Source organism: Sitophilus oryzae, unplaced genomic scaffold (assembly GCF_002938485.1).
Source record: "Sitophilus oryzae breed Bouriz unplaced genomic scaffold, Soryzae_2.0 scaffold_1525_pilon_pilon, whole genome shotgun sequence".
Lineage (NCBI taxonomy): Eukaryota > Metazoa > Arthropoda > Insecta > Coleoptera > Curculionidae > Sitophilus > Sitophilus oryzae.
In genome coordinates this window covers 689,126-711,030 of record NW_022146198.1, presented here as the reverse complement: position 1 = coordinate 711,030, position 21,905 = coordinate 689,126, and the positions used below count along the sequence as shown (strand labels likewise).

At 30.8% G+C, this 21,905-nt stretch overlaps 2 protein-coding genes across 4 annotated transcripts in view; one reads left to right on the top strand and one right to left on the bottom strand.

Moving 5' to 3' along the window:
- The first annotated feature begins 4,528 nt into the window (after positions 1-4,528).
- On the top strand, positions 4,529-12,253 carry LOC115878793 (trypsin-1-like). Its single transcript, XM_030895398.1, has 6 exons — positions 4,529-4,631; positions 9,364-9,550; positions 9,814-9,967; positions 11,435-11,566; positions 11,889-12,002; positions 12,066-12,253. Exons 1-6 carry the CDS (start codon positions 4,586-4,588, stop codon positions 12,231-12,233), a joined length of 801 nt encoding a protein of 266 aa, XP_030751258.1. The 5' UTR covers positions 4,529-4,585; the 3' UTR covers positions 12,234-12,253.
- A 6,599-nt stretch (positions 12,254-18,852) lies between these two features.
- The window catches only part of LOC115878781 (receptor-type tyrosine-protein phosphatase N2), a 45,771-nt gene continuing 42,718 nt past the window's right edge, over positions 18,853-21,905 (bottom strand). For 2 of the 3 annotated variants that reach the window (XM_030895382.1, XM_030895383.1), the window contains exons 19-20: positions 21,697-21,880; positions 19,684-20,046 (exon numbers count right to left, since the gene is read on the bottom strand). In XM_030895382.1, the coding sequence (XP_030751242.1) occupies positions 19,918-20,046; positions 21,697-21,880 (313 nt within the window). In that variant the 3' untranslated portion in view covers positions 19,684-19,917. Of the gene's footprint in view, positions 20,047-21,696; positions 21,881-21,905 lie in introns of all 3 variants that reach the window. The other variant, XM_030895384.1, reaches the window with a different exon arrangement.

Here is a 21,905-nt window from a genome sequence, read left to right as displayed (position 1 = left end):
GTCCTGTCTGCGGTGATAAACGTATTTTTTTTAATATTTCTCGACAATAAATGACAACGAACAAGAAATAACTATGAGCTCATTGCTAATAGAAGAAGAAGAAATCACGAGAAAGAATCGAGAGTTATAGGTTCACAATATTGGCAAAAATCTTTGAATAAGAAGACTAAGGAAGGAGCATAATGCTATCCATGTATTCATGCATGGTGGGCGGAAAAGGCACCATAAAAGCTCTCTAGGGTGGGGATCCTTGACAGTTCTGTTTGACGATTCATTTGACACATTTGAATTTGATTTGAAATTTTGTGGATTTGTCAGTCTTTACGGAGCTTATTTTATGTTATTTATTATTTATTCTACTACTGATAGTTGTATAAAGGTAGTAAATCTAGATGGAAATTGTGGCAGAACTTAAATTAACAGTGACACTATCGCGATTTATCGAAAAAGACTCTAAAATAGTTGGTTGTGTAGCGTGCGGTAGATCTCGGCAAAAATTGAGTGAAATAATGAAACAACTTTTCGCTAGTAAGTGACTATATAATATACATACGTGTAGTAAACCGATCATTTATGAAATTCACTTAAATTAACTAAATTATATATTTTTCTTGCATTTTAGCTTTTATTTATTAGTTGTCAAAGATTAGATGTCAAAGAATTTAGATACGTTAATTTGACTTACCTGCTTCTGTAGCGTATCGGATGTTTGTGTTAATAAATACTTATTATAACTTATCTATTTTTATTAGAATTATATATTTTTATAACAATTTTAATAACTACCAACATTTATTCACAACGTCAAATAAAACAACAAATTATTGAGTCTACCCCACGTCTACTCTACATCATAGTTTTACAATTTTTAAATAAAATTAGAACGACACTGATAAACCGGAATTTAAGTCGGCCATATTTGAGGCCCATCGCGGTGTACCTAAGATTTTTGATATGCTCCTTCCTTAGTCTTCTTATTCAAAGGGCAAAAATCCACATTATTTCCATATTTAATTGAGGTTGAAAAATTGATGCCTCATGATATGAGCCATGAAAAATTTGCGAACTTTCTTAGCATATTAAATTTCTAATCTCCTCTTCGGCCATCTACGCTACGTAGAGTGAAAGAAATTGCGTGTGACGTCAGCAGCTCAAGCCGCATTTACCGAAAATCACTCTGGCCCAACAATGCTAGCCGCATTTTCGTCGATGCGATTCGTGCGGCTCTGGCTAGTGTGCGCACCTCTGCGCACCATCATTGAAAGTAACGCAAACAATATTTTTCTTCGGTCGATGCGGCGCGTGCGGCTCTGGTCAGTGTGCGCGTACCTTAAACCTTCATTCAGAACTTCGCAATTAGTGAAATAAATTAGTGGTTTCAATTAGCGTGGTCCTCTAATTTAAATGTAAGCATTCAGAATGTTAAAATTAGTGGTAGGAATTTTCAATTAGTGGAAAAAGTTAACAAACATTTGACTTTTCCACTAATTATACTTCAAAATTTGCGGAGAATGTCATTTGGGTCTTTGATTATCACTCGTCAAGAGAAAATGTTATAAACCAAAAGTTTATTGTTTTATAAGCTAAATCTTAGGCTTTCTCTAGGGCTACAACTGATTCCTAGACATTGTGAATGATCGTAAACTAAAAAGAATAAAGTGTAATTATTGAAACCACTAATTTATTCCACTAATTGCGAGGTTCTGAATGAAGCTTAAAACTTCATTTGATGCAAATTAAATGAGCTTACGAAAGTAATTATTGCTTTTTAAACTAAATTCTAAAAACCCTATATTTTTCTAGGATTATAAAAATATCGCAGAAACAATAATTCATCTAAAAATGTCTCTATAATAAAAAAAATTAATTAAAAAACAATCCATAATCTAATATTTTGTTTGTAAAAATATCGAATTTTTCACTGAAAGGGATTAGTGCAATATTTATCTCAATAGGAGGTTAGTGAGCTGTTAAAAATGCTAAAATTTGATATAAAATTATAAATTTACATTTCTAAATAATTCTTAAAAACAAAAAACAAATACGGAAATAACAGTTCAGAAATAACAAATAAATATGAGAATGTACAGATTTTTTTCACAGTAAAATGAAAAATAAATGTCTAAATATAATTATTTAAATAAATCTAGATTTACCAATAACACTAAATTTAAATAACTTCGAGGCAACGGCCTCAACACCGCTTTTCGAGAGATCACCGAAGCTAAGCGACGTTAGGCGATGCGAGTGGACGAACGGGAGACCGTCTGGAAACTCTGTGGTGCTGTTCGATAGCAAGGGTGTAAAATACATTGGTACACTGCGGTACACACTGTATATTTACGCCGGTTCCAGGCTAGATGAGATGGGATATCTCGCGAGTCGATTTAGACACTCGCCAAATCGGTAGGCCATTGGCAATGATGGCCGAGGACCGCGGTTTAGATTCCGCGTAAACAAAGTAGACCTCGTCCAGACTAGCCTTAGCAACAAAAACTTTCTTTACTTTTTATTCTTTTTAAACAACTTTTTAATTAAATTTTACTAGGTATTTTAAAAGGCTTATTTTGTAGTCTTTATATTTGTAGGAATCTATCCCATACAGCACATCAAATTACATTTACGATGTGTTTACATTATTAGATGTAGACACAGGGTGACACAATTCCCCCGATGTAAATATGCTACGTTTACACATTGTAGTTCAACACGTATGCACAAAGGTTAAACGTCCGCCTCACAATGTAGCCACAGTATAGCATTTACGTCTACACAAAGTAAGGGATACACAGTGTGCCGTAGGATACGCATTGCTTGTGTATTACATTTAAACTCTGTTTACACATTACAGTTGTGACTACTGCGTGTATACGTATGTATTTTGCTTCGTATATACATCTTGTGCTAGATAAAACTACTTTTTATGAACGAATTTAGGAAATAATACAAGTTTTGATGCCTAACTTTTCATTCTTTTTAAGAAATATTTATTCAATGATACCAATTACATATTTTCAAGAGAAGTAGCCTTAAAATTGTTCCATTTTTGTTTTGTATTAAATGTACCATTTTTTTTTCATAAAATGGATTAAGTGGTTAAAAATAAAATTCTTATTTTTCTTTATATCATGGAACGCAATAGCGCAAATAACATAATAATAATAGTTATTTACATTGCAGAAACCAGAAGTAAGAAAACACTGTAAAAGAATAGAATTTGTATCAAAATGTATTAAAAATATAAGTACCTAGTATAACAACATACTAAAATGGTAAACACTGGTATATCGCCACGATTTGGTGGACCTCATTTAGTCTTTTTTTTCTCTTCTTTTCCCTCCAAAGTTGGTTTGTTAGCATACTCATTCATCGAGATTAACAATCTCAGATTGCCAATCTCACCCTTAAATTTTATATGAAACTGATTATTGAATATTAAACATACCTGTATATTGATCCATCAATAACTTACCGAATATCAGTGTAAGAAGTTCTTTGAAGTATTCCAAATTAAAAAAAAATATATTGCAGAGCTAACCTTTTTATCATTATACGAGAATATTTGGAGTTTTCATTCATTGGATTCAAAATTTGGTAAATTGGGTATCGAGTAAGAGAAGAGTCGCTGCTATAATATTAATACTCTTAGGAAGGTGTAACAAGGTAATTAAAAACTTGTGCTTACCTTAAAATCTCTTTTAAACTACACACAAACAGAACATTTATATAGAGCTTCTGAATGATAAAACAATAATGGCTGCTAACACATACCACTCCTAGAAAGGAGAAAGGAGAGAGAACACATAAGATACACTTGGTCGGTGTATCTACGTTGAGGCTATCCGCGCGCGCGCACACCTTCATTTCATGCTAGAATGTAGACACAACAGTACTATTACAAAGTGTCTATATAGAAATTTATATTATGTGTATACGTCACATTTTTACAAGGTGTGTACTATAGACACAACTATGATATGAAGTATTACACATACATATGACATATACATTGTATGTCCCATATATCGACGTTAGATTTCATCATTTTAATAATTATTTGTTACGTTACAAAAAACTCTTTAGAATCTTGAGTGCATATACGGTATACAACTAGTAAACACTGTATCACACAATTCTGTCAATATACATCTGCGTGTGTCTCATATGTATATGTTAGAACTAGATGAACACTTAGGTTCACTTTAACATATTTGGTTTCTCATGTGTCTCCCTTGTAGAAACGTAATTTCATTTGGACGTGCTGTATGGGATGTTACTTCTTTAAATAAATAAAAAGACTAATTAGCTGGTAAAAGTATTACAAATTTGAATTATTTTAATTTTCAATAATGTCAATAGGTCCATAGTTCGGGTTTCTACCATATATCCGATTTACATAATACTTTCTATTTAAACCAGACACTCTTCAAATAGGTATAATACTTTTTTCCGTTAATTTAAGTACTTGTTTATTTTCAATTAAGAAAAATTTATCATGAAAGATAATGCTAAAATCTCAAGTAGATATTATATAGATCCGTCAGTACAGCAAGATCATTAATTGGTACTGCTCTTCAGATATACAATGAAGCTTATATATTGTGTTGTTCTTGCTTACATTATTACAGTATGTAAGTACATCATATCCAGTGATTTTAAACATTTAAATTAAGTAAATTAAAAAATATATATTTATAGAATTTTAAATATTAATGTTAGTTAATTTATTTTTTTAAGTACAATATAACAATATGTTAAGAAGACAACGACTCTGAAATTGAATTATTGCAAATTCTGAAAAAAGATAAAAACTACTTACGTAGGGTTTTCCCGAAACTTTAGTAAAATTTCTTAACAAATTAAGTATGTAGATAACATTTATTATTTATAAGTATTTTTATATTGGATTTTATAGGAAGTGTTTGATATTTTATGGATGTTTTTTATTATATTACACACTATATTATTAAAAAATAAGTTTGTATAATACTTTACTTATGATCTGTTTCTATCGAAAACAATCTAACAGTTCTGCAGCATTTAGGCTTTATTGAATCCTTTAGGCTTTTTTTAGCTTTATTTTTTTCACTGGTTGTCCCATTTTTGCTATCCGTATTAGTATCTAATGACTTTATACATACATACATACATACTGCCATTACTCGCTGACGAGTATTTGACACGCATCAGAAGATGCTCACGCAAGGCGTTTTCTTTCATGAGCTTTTCTGTGACTAAAAAGCCCGATACGTGATGATATTTGTCTACCGCACTCGGGACATTCAAAAATCTAATTGCTTTGTTGCCTCTTAACTTTTTGGTTGTCGATGTTAACTAAGTTTATAATTCTTCTCCATTGAGTGCTATTGTGAGCTGTTTCTTCCCACTCATTCTGCATGTTAATCCCCTTTAAGTTTTCGTGGAAAATGTCCTTGTACCTTTTGAGTTGTCCACCTGGCCTCCTCTTACCGTCTACACGCTCACCGTAAAGTAGAGATTTTGGTATGCGGTTTTCTTGCTTTCTGCGTACGTGAACAGTCCATATTAGTCGGGATTTTGTAACTTCACTGAAAAAAAGGATCTCTCAGTCGAAATGAATATGACTTTGACCCAAAAGATTGGCGCTTTTCAATAGGGCCAAGAACGACGTTTCTTTACCCAAAGCATTAACTATCTTTTCATAAGCTTTAAAAAATTACTTTAGAGAATAGAAGAATCTATCTGTCCAAAGTATTTCACTCTTGACCCAAAATTAATATGCAAAGAAGTTCTTGCTACAAGAACAATAGTCTCTTTGATTCATGCAAAAATTCTTGATTGAAAAGGGACATTTCTTGATTAAAGAGACACTTTTCTTAAACCAATAGCGAATACCATTGACTCAACTAAAATTTATTTTGATCTAAGAGAAGTCTATACATCATATACAGGCATATTACGAGGTATATTATTTTCTGATAAATGTAGGATTTCCTAGTCTGTAGTAAGTAAAGTGATATTATTTTCCTCGATAGTAGGTAGTTATTTCTGCTTCTTCACTCCTTGGTATTTTTTGGGGTGGTTCATCACTCTACAAATTACAAAAAAAATGTTACATCACGATTAATCAAAGTCAAGCAAACAAATTATTAAAATTATAAGCTTTGGTCACATTTTGTTTTTTTTTTAATACGACGACTTGAAATTCTAAAATTTTTGTAATTATTTGCATAAAAAAATCGAACCTATATTCTTATTCTATCTATAGTCACGCATGCATTATCTATACAGGTGCATTAGGTAAATGTCTCTTACCTTCAGATATAGCAAATAAATGCTCTAATTTCCATTTTTTCAGAAACTCCTTTAAAGAATCCATATATCCTAAAATTTGTCCATAAAAAATGACAAATGCATGTTAATAACGATCACTAATTTGTTATACGATATGCGTTTAAAAAGCAAATTATGCAAAATTCCAAGTGGAAAATTCCAAGCAACAAAACCCATGCGTACTATGATGTGCGACCTATGAAATGCGACGTGAGACTGATGGGACTGCCGACTGATTGTATATACCGTCCATCGTCATCGTCTTTGCGTGTCGTTATTATTTTTCATCAAAAGAGTATTTAGCTATTGGAAAAATGGCCATGTTTCTTGAATGAAGTACTTCCTAGCGTATTTTTGTTTTATCTTAAAACAAAGTAACTTGCACTTGGTTGAATGAAAATAGATTCAGAAGAAATTTTCGAATTTTTCAAGAGAACAAGTTTTCTTGAGTTTTTCTTCAGGCAAAATATTTTCTTTCACGCTAAAATAAATTCTCTTGCCACTAATTTTTTTTTTCAAGAACGATGACGACTTTGGTTCAAGTCTATCTTTTTTATCAGTGTTCAATTTAAGTTAAGTATAACTTCAGTTTGACTTCAATACTCTAGCAGTTAACTTTATCAAGGACCGATACGTTTGAGACATGATGGAACCATTGAATTCTTAAGAGTTGTCTAAGGTATCTCTGTTGCAAATTTTTTAATGCATTCATGTGTCGGCGGTACGGCACCCAGGTTTCGCTCCCATATAATATGGTGGGGATTATTATTGCTCGGTACACTGCAAGTTTCGTTTTTGTCATGATTGTAGAAAACCCTGTCTTTTAATTTCCAGAATGCTCTTGAGGCGCTGCTAATCCCGTGCTGAATTTCAGACTCGATATTGGCCTTTTCCGAAATCAAACTGCCGAGGTAATTGAATTCCGCTACATATTCCAGTAGTTTTTCTCCGATTTTTATAGCATTGTTGTGATCTTCCGGGGGAGTGCACATGATGCCATTTTTTGAGTTTCTGACCATTGGGCTTTCCACCATCTGGGGATTAAACCTAGTAGTCTTGGTTTATCAATAAATATATTTGCTACTTAGCTACAATCGGTCTCAAAATAGCATTGCGTTAGATAAAGATATAGTTTTAATTAGCAATGGGAACTATCGAATGAATTAGACTATCGAATGATTACTGAATGAATGATTTCAACTATCGAATGGTTTCATTCGATTAAAATCATTCATTCATTTGTATACTAAAGCATATGTGACAATCTCGCCGTGCGACTAAATGATTATCGTTAAGCCACGACTATCGAATGCTTTTTATAAATGAAATTTAGTATTCGTTTGATTTTTGTCTGTGTCAGTGCATTATTAGTCCTTCCAAATTTTTATAACTTGCCTTCTAAATACTGTGCTATTTTTGCGTTTATTAAAATATTTAAAATACTAAAGTAGTAGTGTTTTTTTTTTAAATTGATGATTGTGTACGTGTGCAGGCGGTCAACATTTTTCCGAAAATTTGTGTGATTTTCCGATCTTTCAGTTATTTAATTTTATACGGTATATGGTCTATTTTTTTTAATGGGAAATTTTGAGAAGTAACAATTTTTAAGAGAGATGAGGTGAACTTACAATTAATTTTAAAAATACATATGTATTTGTATTTTAGATGTTTTAGTAATATGAATTAGTTGAACTTAATAATCATATTTAAGTAATGTGGTAATGTGGTTAAGTAAATTGTTATCGAACTCAAATTTTGGGATGGGAAAATTAAATTGATTGATCAAAGTTTTACACGTGCCAATTTAAAAAAAAGTTAACGATATTTGTATTTTGTTTATGCTAATTCTCTTACATGTAGATTTTTACGAAGAAATATTTTATTTATTTTTTAAAGTAAATGCCAGTAAAAGCAAATATTATTTTTAAATACTAATACAAAGTAATAAAAAGTGATACACATATATAATTATTTTGATTTCTAATTTTTTATTTATATTTTTCTTCTATTACACTGCATGCTTAGAAAATTAATAAATATTTATATTTCATGATTTTAAAATTTGTTGTTAATATAACAAATTAGTTCTGTAATTATTATTATTTAATAAACCAACGTTGCCACACAAAAAATTTAGAGACTATATTATTTTTAAATAGGATCTAATATAAATAATTTGGACTTCTAATTTGTTGTTTATATTTTGCTACTACTTAAAAAAATGTTTATATTAAATGATTTTAAATTTTGGTGTTAATAGGTACCGTAATGATCGAAAAAAAACGGCTTCCAGTTGGCTGGGAAATGAACATCAATGACATTTCCCATATAAATTTACATATAAAATGACAGCGATCTTCATTCCATAGCCATCGCTGACGCCGTTTTTTCTCGATCATACGGCATAACAAATTATTACTGTTATTATTTATTAAACCAGTTTTGCTTTTTTAAAAACATTAAAAATCATTTTCCTACATCCAAAATAAAAAGTATTATTGCAGTGTAACAACAGAATATTAATAAAAAAATGCAAAATATAATCCTAACTAACTATAATACTAAAGAATAACATTCTTTGCTAATACCAACTAATACGAATATACGGCAACAGCGCCGTTCATAATGTATTTTCTGTGTAAATACTAGCACCTCAATAAAAAAAATAATGTGTCCTTATCTTTATCTGACTCAAAATCAAAGATGCCGGCTTTTTTCATATCATTGCCACCGACCGCTGTCGGGTTCCTAGGAAAGAAACCTACGTCGCCGGGCGACGACTAAAATCCAGTTTATATTTTATTATAATCGATCCTGACGAATAAATGAATTTTACAAATGAATGAATTTTATAAATGAATGGTTTTTGCTGCCGAATTAATATATTTCAAGGCAGATGACGCATCTATTCGATATTTTTATTCGAATAGTTTTCGACGAATGTTTTCTTACTAGCTATCGAATTATTCGAATGAATTGCAACTATCGAATGTTTCGATAGTATTCATTCGATAGTTCCCACTACTAGTTTTAATTGTTTTTTTAACATAGGTCATGGCTATCCAAACAGTATTATAAAGTCGAGTACAAGACATATTCTCCGTATAATCGGGGGAGATCCAGCGGATATCAAAGATTATCCTTATCAGGTTTTACTGATGATAGATGGTGAAGCCAAATGTGGAGGCTCGATTCTGACCGAGAGTTTCATTTTGACTGCAGCGCATTGCGTTTATGAGTAAGTTATACATCAAACTAAAATGATATTGAATTAAGATATAGCACTAAAGTATAGTTTGTTGTTTTTTCTGATCAATCTAATCTAACAAATCCAGTCTGCAGATTTGGCTTGTGACAGGTTTGGTCCATCAAAGGCTTGGGCTGCTACAGGCATGGCCCCACAAACTCAAAATTTTTATCCGCAGGCCAAATCCCCAGACCAAATCTGCTGTATGGGGGCTATTAGATTAATAATAAATTTATAATCTTAATATTTTACAGTGTTAGAGCCAGTCAATTGAGTATTAGAGCAGGTTCCAGTTACAGATCTTCAGGGGGACAAGTTGTTACAGTAGCAGCTTTAACCTACCATGATTATTTTGATTCTGATACATATGACTACGATATAGCCATCCTAAAACTTAGTCGACCTTTGGTAAGTATAATAAGACAAATAAAATATAATAATGTTAAAACTCATTTATTAACATCATTATATTATTAACATATCATTTATTAGAAATTTAAAATATAGTCGTATCTATATACAGGGTCCGGCAATAGTGCGTCGGGCATCTGTAGCTCCTAGAATAAAAAACTTGAGAATTTTGTTTAAAGTGCGAACCTAAAGTATGTGCCAGGATGTATTTCAAGAAAATATTTTAACTTCTATAGGGTGGCTCAAAAGAGTGTGAGTGGACCTTGATGATTTTTTTTAAATGGAATACCCTGTATATTATTGCACTTTTGGCTTCCTTTCAGATCACTTTACATAACCCTAAGATATGAATAAATATATTTTGATAGTTTCAGAGATATTAAAAAATAAATAAAAAGTATGTATTTTTCAGCCCTTCTTAAAAAAATTATTAAAAATACAAGAACTGTCCTAAACTCAAAACTATATTAGATATTTACTTTAGATGGTCTGCACTTACTTTGCTATAAATATGAAAATCGTAAATTATACAGAATGTTCAAAATTCTGCGCCAAACTTTCTAAAATATAAAATAATTTTTCCTCGTTTTTTTAAATGGAACACCCTGTATATTATTTTTTCAGTAGACGGAGAATTAAAAAATTAACATTTTTTGTATTTAGAGTATTTCAAAATTTTTAAAGGTTTCGCAGATATTAGCGGTTTTATATTTCATATGGCATTTTCCACAGTAAATCAAAGCCACCCAACGATTTTTCTCTCGTATTTTACCATTGAAAGCGCCATATTAAATAATACTGCGCGTATCTGCGAAACCGTTCAAAATTTTGAAATACTCTAAATACAAAAAATGTTCATTTTTTAACTCTCCTTCTATAAAATAATATACAGGGTGTTCCATTTAAAATAACAAAGAAAAATTATTTTATATTTTAGAAAGTTTGGCGTAGAATATTGAACATCCTGTATGATATACGATTACCATATTTATAACAATGTAAGAACAGACTATCTAAAGTAAATACCTAATATAGTTTTGATTTCAGAACAGTTCTTGTATTTTTAATAATTTTTTTAAGAAGGGCTGAAAAATACATATTTTTTATTTATTTTTTAATATCTCTGAAACTATCGAAATATATTTATTCATATCTTAGGGTTATGTAAAGTGATCTGAAAGGAAGCCAAAAATGCAATTATATACAGGGTGTTCCATTTAAAAAAATCATCCAGGTCCACTCATACTTTTTTGAGCCACCCTATAGAAGTTAAAATATTTTCCTGAAATACATCCTGGTACATACTTTAGGTTTGCACTTAAACAAAATTCTCAAGTTTTTTATTCTAGGAGCTACAGATGCCTGACGCACTATTGCCGAACCCTGTAGAGTTACTCTGTCATAATTTACTCTAAAGTATAAGATTAGAGATTTTTGACTTCATTTTTTTTATTTATGTTAAAGACTTTGGGAGTTGGTGTGGCTATAGTCCAACTACCTGCAACCACAGATGATATTATTGCAGGAGAAGAAGCTAGTGCGACCGGCTGGGGCTTGACAGATTCAAATGGAACTACCCTTCCAGAACAATTACGGGTAAGTTAAGACATTACAAATATTTCCTATGCAACTGTTAATACAGTTTGATTTTTTTATTACTACAGATTTCTAAGAAAGTATTCTTTTACTCTAACAAATGAAATAAGTCTTTTATTCCTCGCAGATCAATATTTTTTTATTGTTTGTCCTTAGTGCGAGAAATTAATATTTATTTAAATCAATTTTTGATAGTAAATGTAAAACATAATGATATTCTCATATTCCACTTAAAAAATAAAAGAAAGTCAGGCATAAAAACGAAATATATTTAATCATTTAAAATTATTTATTTCTAAGCTATTTTTTTTTAATATTTTAGGTTGTAGTGTTGCCTCAAATAACCACTCAAACATGCAAGAACTATTACGGCTCGTATATAACAGACACTATGTTTTGTGCTGGATACAAAACCGGTGGAAAAGACACTTGTTTGGTAGGATTCAAAAAAATAAAATATAAGTATACCAGAAAGCATGTTTTATTTTTATATTTTTAGGGTGATTCTGGAGGTCCAATTGTAGTGGATGGTTATGTAATCGGCATTACTAGCTGGGGATCTGAAAATTGTGCAGAATCTGGAAAACCCGGAGTGTTTACCAAAGTATCTTTCTTTAGAGATTATATCGATAAAATTGTAGCTGCAGGAGTAGACAAAAAGAGTTAATAAAATTTACATGTTTATCATCTCTTCCTTTTCTTCTTCGAGTACCATCTCCTAACGGAGGTTGCCTATCATTTTTCTTTGCGGCTACTCTAAATAATCCATTCGATGTCATTCCATACCACTCTCGGTGGTTCTTCAGCAAGGGTGTTCTTATTTACCCTGTATAGCCCGATATTTAATATTTTTTGATATACCCTGTATAGCCTGATATTTAATGATGATTTAATTACAATAGCCATTGAATGTTAAACCAAATTAAAATTTGACCCAAAAAGTTATACTGGGCGAGACAAAATTAATATGGAACATTGGTTACTTTTAAAAGCATATGCTTTAAATGGAACACCTAGTATATTATTTTGGTATTTAATGGGAAATTCTTCAAAATATTATTAAGGGTGCCTACCCCTCAGACAAAGATTCTCCTAAATATTTTAATTTTTATGATTTTGCGTCAATAGATCTTTATTATTTGAAAGTAATGTAGAGTAAAATACTCAGCGGTAATGAAAAGACTAAGAACACGTTTACAACATATTTTAATTATTACAGAATTAAAACTAGATATAGATCTATAATTATGTGACAGAAATCACATAGACGAAATTAAATGCTCAAAATTTTCAAAAGATCTTTTCATTTTTTTCAAGCAGCTACAATTATTTCTCTCATGCTGTCGACAATAATTGGTCAAGTTTTGTAAACACTGTCTTTAACATATCCCCATAAAAAAAACAAGACTATATAAAATCAAGAGCAGTTATACGTATTTTATTAGCAGAGTGCATTCACCAACTAACAGAATCATATGAATTCTTTCTGGTGTAGGATAAGTTTGCATTTACGGCAAATTTGTGAGATTTTTTTTCCTTTTAACTGACATAAAATGTCAGCGTTTTAATCAGAGTAAAATTAGACAGCTACATTGAAGTAACGTCAGACATATCACAGCTACTTATGTAGATTTCATCAAATAATAAAGATCCACTGGCACTAAATCATAAAAATAAAAATATCTAGAAAAATCTTTGTTTGAGGGGTAGGCAACCTTAATAATATTTTGAAGAAACATGAATTCCCCATTATTGGACTAATATACTGGGTGTTCCATTTAAAATAAAACAGTAACTTGTTTTTATACGTGATCAATGTTCAAAATTAATTTTGTCTCACCCTGTATAACTTTTTGGGTCAAGTTTTAATTTGATTTAAAGTACAATAGTTATTTTAACTACATATTAGGCTAGACTGGGTAAATTCCAATTTAGGTAGCTTTAATTGTAATTTAAAAATTATTCTTTATTTTTGGAAAATGATAAAATATATCAAAAACCTTGCATTTTATTCATATTTATAATAAAACTCACCTCTATTTTTCTCCCAGAATCCGAAATTCAATTAATATATAGGGTGTTCCATTACAAAAAACACAACTTTGATATGTATCTTTTCTGCGGGACACCCTGTAGAACTCTCTATATTTTTAAAAAGTGCTCTGAATTAACCTACATATGCTCACAAAATTTTATTTCAATACGAACTGTCGTTTTCCCCGGAGTCTCCACGACGAATGAGAGGCGCCACCCTGTATTGCAGGGCCGGATCTACCTACGGGCTGTTTGGGCTGCAGCCCAGGGCCTCGAGGTTACAAGGGGCCCCCAGGCCCCGCGAAAAACAATAGACCCATAGATGGGAACTGTTGAATCGTGAAATAAAATTAAAATTCAGATTAAAAGTTTAAGCCAGACAAGATGGCCTTGCCACTATGATGCTGTCAAAGCCTTAAAAAATAATTATGATGACATTATGAAAATGTTCCAAAGTTTCAGCGAAAATGAGGTTGAGAAAGTTGATTTCCTTAAAGAGGCACGAAATTTATTCAATAAAATGGTGAAACTCGAGACTGCAATTTTGATTATCTTTTGGGAAGAAGTTTTGGAGAGATTTCATTTAGTTAATAAAAAAATACAGAGCCCTGGTTTAGACATTTGTGAAGGCAACAAGTTAATTGTTTCTTTAAAAGACTTTGTGAGCAACATACGGCATCAGTCAGATCAAATGTTACAGGAATACGACGAAAAAGCTAAAAAATTAAGTACTAGTGTAATAATAGACTACAATTACATAAACAAGAGACGCATTATCCCAAAATTTTCAGATAAGTCTACAGGTGAATTCTCAGTATACGGCACAGAAAGATTTAAAGAGACACGTTAAAAGTTGCGTTGGATAAGCTGATTATGGATTTAAATAAAAGGAGACAAGTCTATGAGACATATAGCAAGAAATTCAAATTTTTAATGGATTTGCAAGACAAAAATATCGAAAACATAGATTTGGAAATTACACTTCATATTATTGATTACAATCCCGATGACGTAGACGAGCATTTAGTGAATGAGTGCATTCAATTAAAATCATACTTACTCCAATCTATGTCTGAGTCTTACACCTCTTGCAGTGACATTTTTATGCTCATGTATGAAAATAAACTTATTAACGTGTTCCCTAACTGCTATACCATTTTAAAGATTTTTTTAACATTGCCAATCACTAGCTGTAAAGCAGAACGCTCCTTCTCCAAGATGTCCTATGTAGAAAATAAATATAGGACAACAATGTCTAACCATCGACTAAATAGTTTATCACTTCTTTCCATAAATTGTGATCTAACTAAAGACTTGGAATGTGATGACCAAATAACTGTCAATTTCTGTGACTACTACCTATCAATTTATTTTACTAATTCATAATAAGTAAATAAATAAAATTGTTTTATTGTTTTTTTATATTCTTATAAAATATCACTATTTCGGTTTCTCTCTCACCCAAAGTTTGCCTGGAAGAGATTGCTACCACAGCAATAAGGTCGCCTTTTGTACAACTAATACTTGCGTAGATTTAAGTAACATTTATGTTACTTAAATCCACATATCACAATACCGAAGTCTACAGCAGAATAGGCAGAGAAAGAGAATTGCTCAATATAATAAAAATAAGAAAAACATCATACTTAGGGCATATATTGAGAAATGAAAATACCACGTCTTACAATTGATAGTTAAGGGTAAGATTGAAGGAAAGAGAGGTCTCGGCAGGAAGAAACTATCTTGGTTGAGAAACATCAGAAACTGGACTCACCTAACTTTTGAAGAACTTATAAGGAAAGCCGAGAATCGTGAAGATTTTGCCAATGTGATCGCCAACCTCCACGAAAGAGACGGCACGTAAAGAAGAATAATAATATATCATTATAGAAACAGTTTTTTGATATGGCTATTAGTTGAGTACTTATGTAAGCCCCTAAGTAGTTTCAGCCCAGGGCCCCACAAATTCACGATCCGCCCCTGCTGTATTGTATTTTTTAGCAAATTAAAGATTTGTTTTAAGTTTTCTGTTCGAATGGCAATATACCCTGAGTTTCAAATAATTTTAAATATTAGTGTAGATACCAGTCCTTCAGAGACATTGAAGATCATGGAAAACATTGATTGTTCCTTTATACCAAATTGCCATAATATAATAATAAAACATAAACATTTGTACTTTTTGATTCTCATTCTTAGGTTTCTAAATATATCAAACTTTTCAGTGGCGAAAAAATATTAATAACACCAAATTGAATAAATATAATATATATATTGGAAGGGACATGAAAGGAAATAAGACAAATAATAAACAACAACTGATCTGCTGTATACGTACATATAAGTACATTACACTAATCTAATTTCAGATAGAATCAGTACACTGATAATTTATTTCTTACAATTTTAACATTAACGTCATATTTATTTCATAATTTGACAAAATATACTTGATTACAATATATACTTTTATAATATAGCTTAAAACATCTGTAGTTATATATATTTTATTCTTTAAAATCTTATATATGCTTAAGTACTAAAGTCAACGAAAATTTCGGAAAAATCAAACACAGCTTTCGACTCCGTTCGATTTTTCGAGTTCTATTTCTCCAAAACGGTCTCTCTAGTTCGAAACCAGAAAAAAAATCAGTCTGGATGTTTTGTATATAAGCGTTCCGACAGTACAGCATGTGTATTTAAGGAGGCTGGATACATTAAACTCATGCTGTACCGTGTAAAACAAAACTTTGTGTGGAAATGGTTTAAACGGGTGCTGCAAATTAGGCTCGTTCACGAAAAAATTAGGCTCATTCTTTATAATAAAATGGCTTGAAACAGGTCCTATCCCGACGAAATTAGAATTGTTTCAAGCCAGACACAATTCTACACCAGTCAAAATTTGTATGGTGTAAAATCGATACTCTAAAATAACCATGAAATTTTTAGAATAATTGTTCTCATTCCTTTAAGATCCAATAAGCTTGACAAAGTCATATTTCCCTAAATACCTAACATAAATATTAGAAAACATTGAATAAATACTAAATTGATTTAACACATGTATAAAGGTATTATATATCAGATAAATAAGAACATCGAGTTAGCTTACGGATAAGCAATAGTACCCAGGGACGATAGATAAGTATTCTAGGTAAAAATAGGTCACATTTTAGGCAAAAGTGTAAAGACAGGGAAGAAACAACGTAAAACTCTCTATCATCTTTACATCTGTCACCGAGGGCACTTTTTTAAGTATATTTCTAAATTCATTCTTTTCATTTTATTTCTATTACAATATACCAGTTTTATACTAAAAAAAAAACAATAAAATACAGGGTGAACCAACAGCCTTCCGAAAAAGCCTCTTTGCTTCGAAATTTTTACTCCACATTTTAAAAATAATTATATCAATATATACAAGGCGATTAAAACATACATTTCTACAAACCTTATACAGGGTGGCGCACCTCATTCGCCTCATACGAAAACGGAAAGATGTAGAAACAAAATATTTTATGGATATATGTAGGAAGGCAATGTGCACAGTTCACAATTATTTTGAAATGTACAGGGTGTGTCAGAACTAAGATCCATACAAAAGTTATATTTTTTTATGGAACACCCTTTATTTAATTTCATTTTATGATTCTTGGGCGTAAAATAAAGCATTTGTTATAAGAGTTTAGTTTAATATGTTTAAAAGCTTTGGTTTTTAAGATATTTAAAGATATTTAGAAAAAATAAATAAATAAAAAAAGTTTATCAACAGCCTGTACATTACTTTTCAGAATTAATTCTTGTGCTAACTTTTAAGCCACTAAACTTAAACTTTACGAAAAAAATTGATTGCTTTCTTTAATGTATACAGGAGTATCATAAATTGCTGGTCTATTCTACATATTAATTTTACACAAAAACTTCGTTATTTCAAATACACTATGTATTATTTTAAATAAGGGAAACAGATTTAAATGCTTTTTCAAACTATATTGGGGTTTCCTATACCTATCTGGCTCAGATTTTGAATAATAACCGATTTTTCAATGAAATGGCAATCAAGATGGCTGGCGTCGCCATGGCAATTTTTAGTGACACTCAGTAGCTATTTTCAAAATCGACAATAGTTTATGGACTTTATTTAAATTTATAACAGCTTATTTTTATTTAATTTACCTACAATAAGGTTAATAAGTCAGGATTTATTATTTTATCATAAACCATTCAAAATCTAAGCCAAATAGGTATAGGAAAGCCTAATATAGTTTGAAAGAACATTTAAATCTGCTTCGACTTATTTAAAAAAATACAGAGTGTTCTATTTGAATTAACGAAGTTTTTATGTAAAATAAATATTTAAAATAGACCAGCGACTTTTGATACCCCTGTATACATTGAAGGAAGTAATCAAAGTAGTATTTTAGTAAAGTTTATTTCGCTGGCTTCAAAGTCAGCACAAGAATTAATTCTTAAAAGTAATGTACAGGGTGTTGACAAACTATTTTCTTATAGCATGCATCTTTAAATATCTCAAAAACCAAAGCTTTTTTAAACCCTTATAATAAATGCTTTATTTTATGCCCAAGAATCCAAAAATGAAATAAAATACCGGGTGTTTTATAAGAAAAAATATAACTCTGGAATGGATCTTAGTTCTGACACACTCCACAATTGAAAATAATTTTAAATTATGCATATATTGCCTCTCTACATATACCCATAAAAAAATTGTTTCTGCATCTTTCCGGTTTCGTATAATTAACCGAGGCGAATGAGGTGCGCCACCCTGTATATTTTTAAGTGGAACGATATATTTTTATGCTCAGTGAATTTGTCATTAGATTCCCGTTCCAGAAATACCATAATGTCGTAGTCTATACCGAATGATAATAAAATATAACATTTATGGATCTACATTTGTCCCACTTTACGCTCTCTAAAAATTACTACTTTTTAACCGAGAGTACTGTATAATAGTGTCTTCTTCAAAACGTAGTCTACTAAAATTTGCAATGTAATATTTGATATATACGGGGAGTGTCACAACTAAACTTTTATTTTACTTCAGTATTTCAAACGGAACAACCTGTATGTTGTATCATAAACGAACGGAGTTTTAGTTAATAGTTTTTTTATATTAAGTAGTTCTTATAACTAAAATAGATAACTTTCGCTCTTTTTAATAGTAGGCGTTTGTCATTAATGACAATTGACATATTTATATGCCAGAGCGTAGAATACTTACATCTGAATTTTTTTTATTTTTATGATTCGTAATTCAATAATGAATTTTTCACTTGATTAATTCAGTGTATCCATTTTTTATAAAAAAATAACTTATTAAAACATAAAATTGGATAAAAACTATTTCTGTCACAGAATACAGAGTGTTCTATTTGAAATGGTGGAGAAAAATACAAAAACATCAAATTTTGACTCACCCAGTATATATCATGCCAACTGTTGTGTATTTTAGTACAAATAGTTTTGAGCAACTAGCATTCTATTTAAAGATATACAGCTTTAGTTTGTAGTGTTTTAGTAAATAAATGTCTCAATCACCCTCTATATTGACAACAATATTTTTAAAAATAATTGAAGTAAAAATGTCAAACCATAAACCAGATTTACAGTTTTCTCGGAATACTAGCTGGTAGCTGGCTCACCCTGTATATTCAATATGTTTTTTCAAAATTTAATAATAATTTCTTTATTACAATACCTGGTATACGTCTACGTTATACAAGATATTTTTCTTAGCAACAACAATTTGAACTCTCAAAATTGTATTTTATTAAATTCAATTTGGATATTCTCTTCTGTATTTGTACGAACCCCACATTGTTGCCTAAACTCTTTTTTTTCCTTAAATTAAAACAATGCTTTTCGTATACACGTTTAATCTCACAACCATATATCCAAAATGAACTTACTACGACCACAAAAAATAGTAGATATAAGTTTTCTTTCTCAATAATTATATGTAACTAACTTTTCGATTCGGGAAACCTGATAGATTCTACTAGATATGTAGATAAGAAGGTAGAACAGAAAATATTCTTGAAAAGGTACCATAAATGATATTTATACACAGTAATTTGAAATACACACATGGGGACTTATTAGAGAGTTCCAAAAATATAGAGCATTTCCCTCGAATGTATTGGGACTCTATAATAAAGAGCAGGCTCGGAATGGTAAGCTACCCTCAATAGGGTTTAGGAAAGGTATTGAGCGTTGCTTATTGTCAGAGCGCCAAGATTTCTGTCAGAAAAACGACTATGGATGTTCTCTGTCGATTCTGACTGTGCTATTTTTTATTTTTCCAATTTTTCCTGGCTACCTTGAGGCGCAGGTGATGGTTGAGGTGGTAGAGCTTTCAAAATAGCATGCACTTCTTCGGCTACGGCTGTCAAAACGAACTCAAACTGTTGTTTGGTCGCCACCTAAAAATATATTAAACATTTTTTATTTATGAAAGTACATAATAGAATATTTATTATTAACAATACAGGGGTTTCAAATTTGGATTGTCTTTACAAGAGGAAACATTTTTTATTATTGGCATTTTGAGTAAAAATGCAATTTTGCTTAAAAATTCTGCTTGTACTAAAATGGTTAATCCTGTTTATATTTTTCTAAATTTCCATACCGCCCACGTTATATTTTTTGCTGTTGTTAAAGTATCACATGAAATTGATCACGTGAAAATTAAAAAAATCATAAAAATATAGTTGAATTTTTACCTAAAGTCCTAAAAATCAAAACGCATTTTTATGGTAATTGAATTTCATTTTCATATATTTCCATTCATTTCTATTTCTCTAAAGAGTGTGTATTGGCCGATTTTTTCCAAAGCCTGTCATTTTTGACATATGACACAAACATATTATGTTTTTTGAAATGGAAACTACAGTGCCCATGACTTGATAAAAAGCGCAATTTTTTAAGCTTTTCAGCGATATAAGCTATAATATGTTTTTTTTTCACAAAATTACTGAGTATTATAGCCAATTCTTATCTTTCTTGACTAATTTCACTCAGTTGGCATGGAGTTGTTATTTTGTTATGATTTTTAACTTATAAAAAGACAAAATATGTTATTAAACGGCTCTTTACAATTTACATTACACAAACTAAAACTTAAAAAAATCATATCACTACGTACACTTTAAGTTATTTTAGAAAATGTTCAAAAAATCCGCCATTGTTTTGAATACATAAATGCATCTTTTTAAAAATGAATTTCTAGCTATTCTCACAGAACGACCGGTCGACTTAATTAAACTTCTCCTGTATCGTCTCTTCGAGTGCCTCTCTTAATTCATAAGTTCTTTTGTTGAACAAGAAAAGTTGAACCCATAATCCTACACGCTTTTCTTCATTTGAAAAATTCATATTTAGAATTTTAATTTACAAAGTTTGTATGTGACAGTTTCATATTTTTAAAAGCAATGACGATTGAACTTGTTTCCATGACTAATTAAGTAAAATTAGTCAAGAAAGATAAGAATTGGATATAACTAAGTAATTTTGTGAAAAAATACATATTATAGTTTATATCACTGAAAAGCTTAAAAAGGGCGCTTCTTATGAAGTCATGGCCAACTATGGTTTCCATTAAAAAATACATATGTTTGTGTCATATGTCAAAAATTACAGGTTTTAGAAAAAATCGGAGAACACAAACTCATTAGGGATGTGATTATCTACACCTTTTATCTGAAAACTTTTTGTCTAAAATAGATTATAATGATATTAGGAACAATTTTTAAAATAGCCAAAATTTGTTTCTTTCGAAATATCTAGTAAGCCATGAACTTTTTCAAAAATCTGAAAGGCGCATATTTATGACCCCGACTCTCTATCTCCAGTAGTTTCCGAGATGCCCATAGAGAACATCGTAAGAAACTCACCCTGTATATATTCCAAAGTTATTTGTACTGGTTTGAAACTCTTATTTTATTTCTTCAGACGATGACAACAGAAGCAGTGCCTAAATTAAGTGCCCCAAACCAGTCCAATTGACTTTGGAAATACTATATGTTCGTTTTTTTGGAGTAAGTTTTTCTATATTATTGTCTGGAGTTACTAACCATTTTTGGTCTTTGGTCTCTCAGGTGTTCCAACGTAGCTGCTATATCAATCTCCTTGGCACCTTTGGCCATTCTACTCAAAACCATATCGATCAAGCAATATGTTCCTGTTCTACCTGCACCATCGCTGCAGTGGACCACAATAGGACACGATCTGCCTCGGTATGACTTATTGACTTTGCGTCTAAAATGAAGGTAATGATATTTAC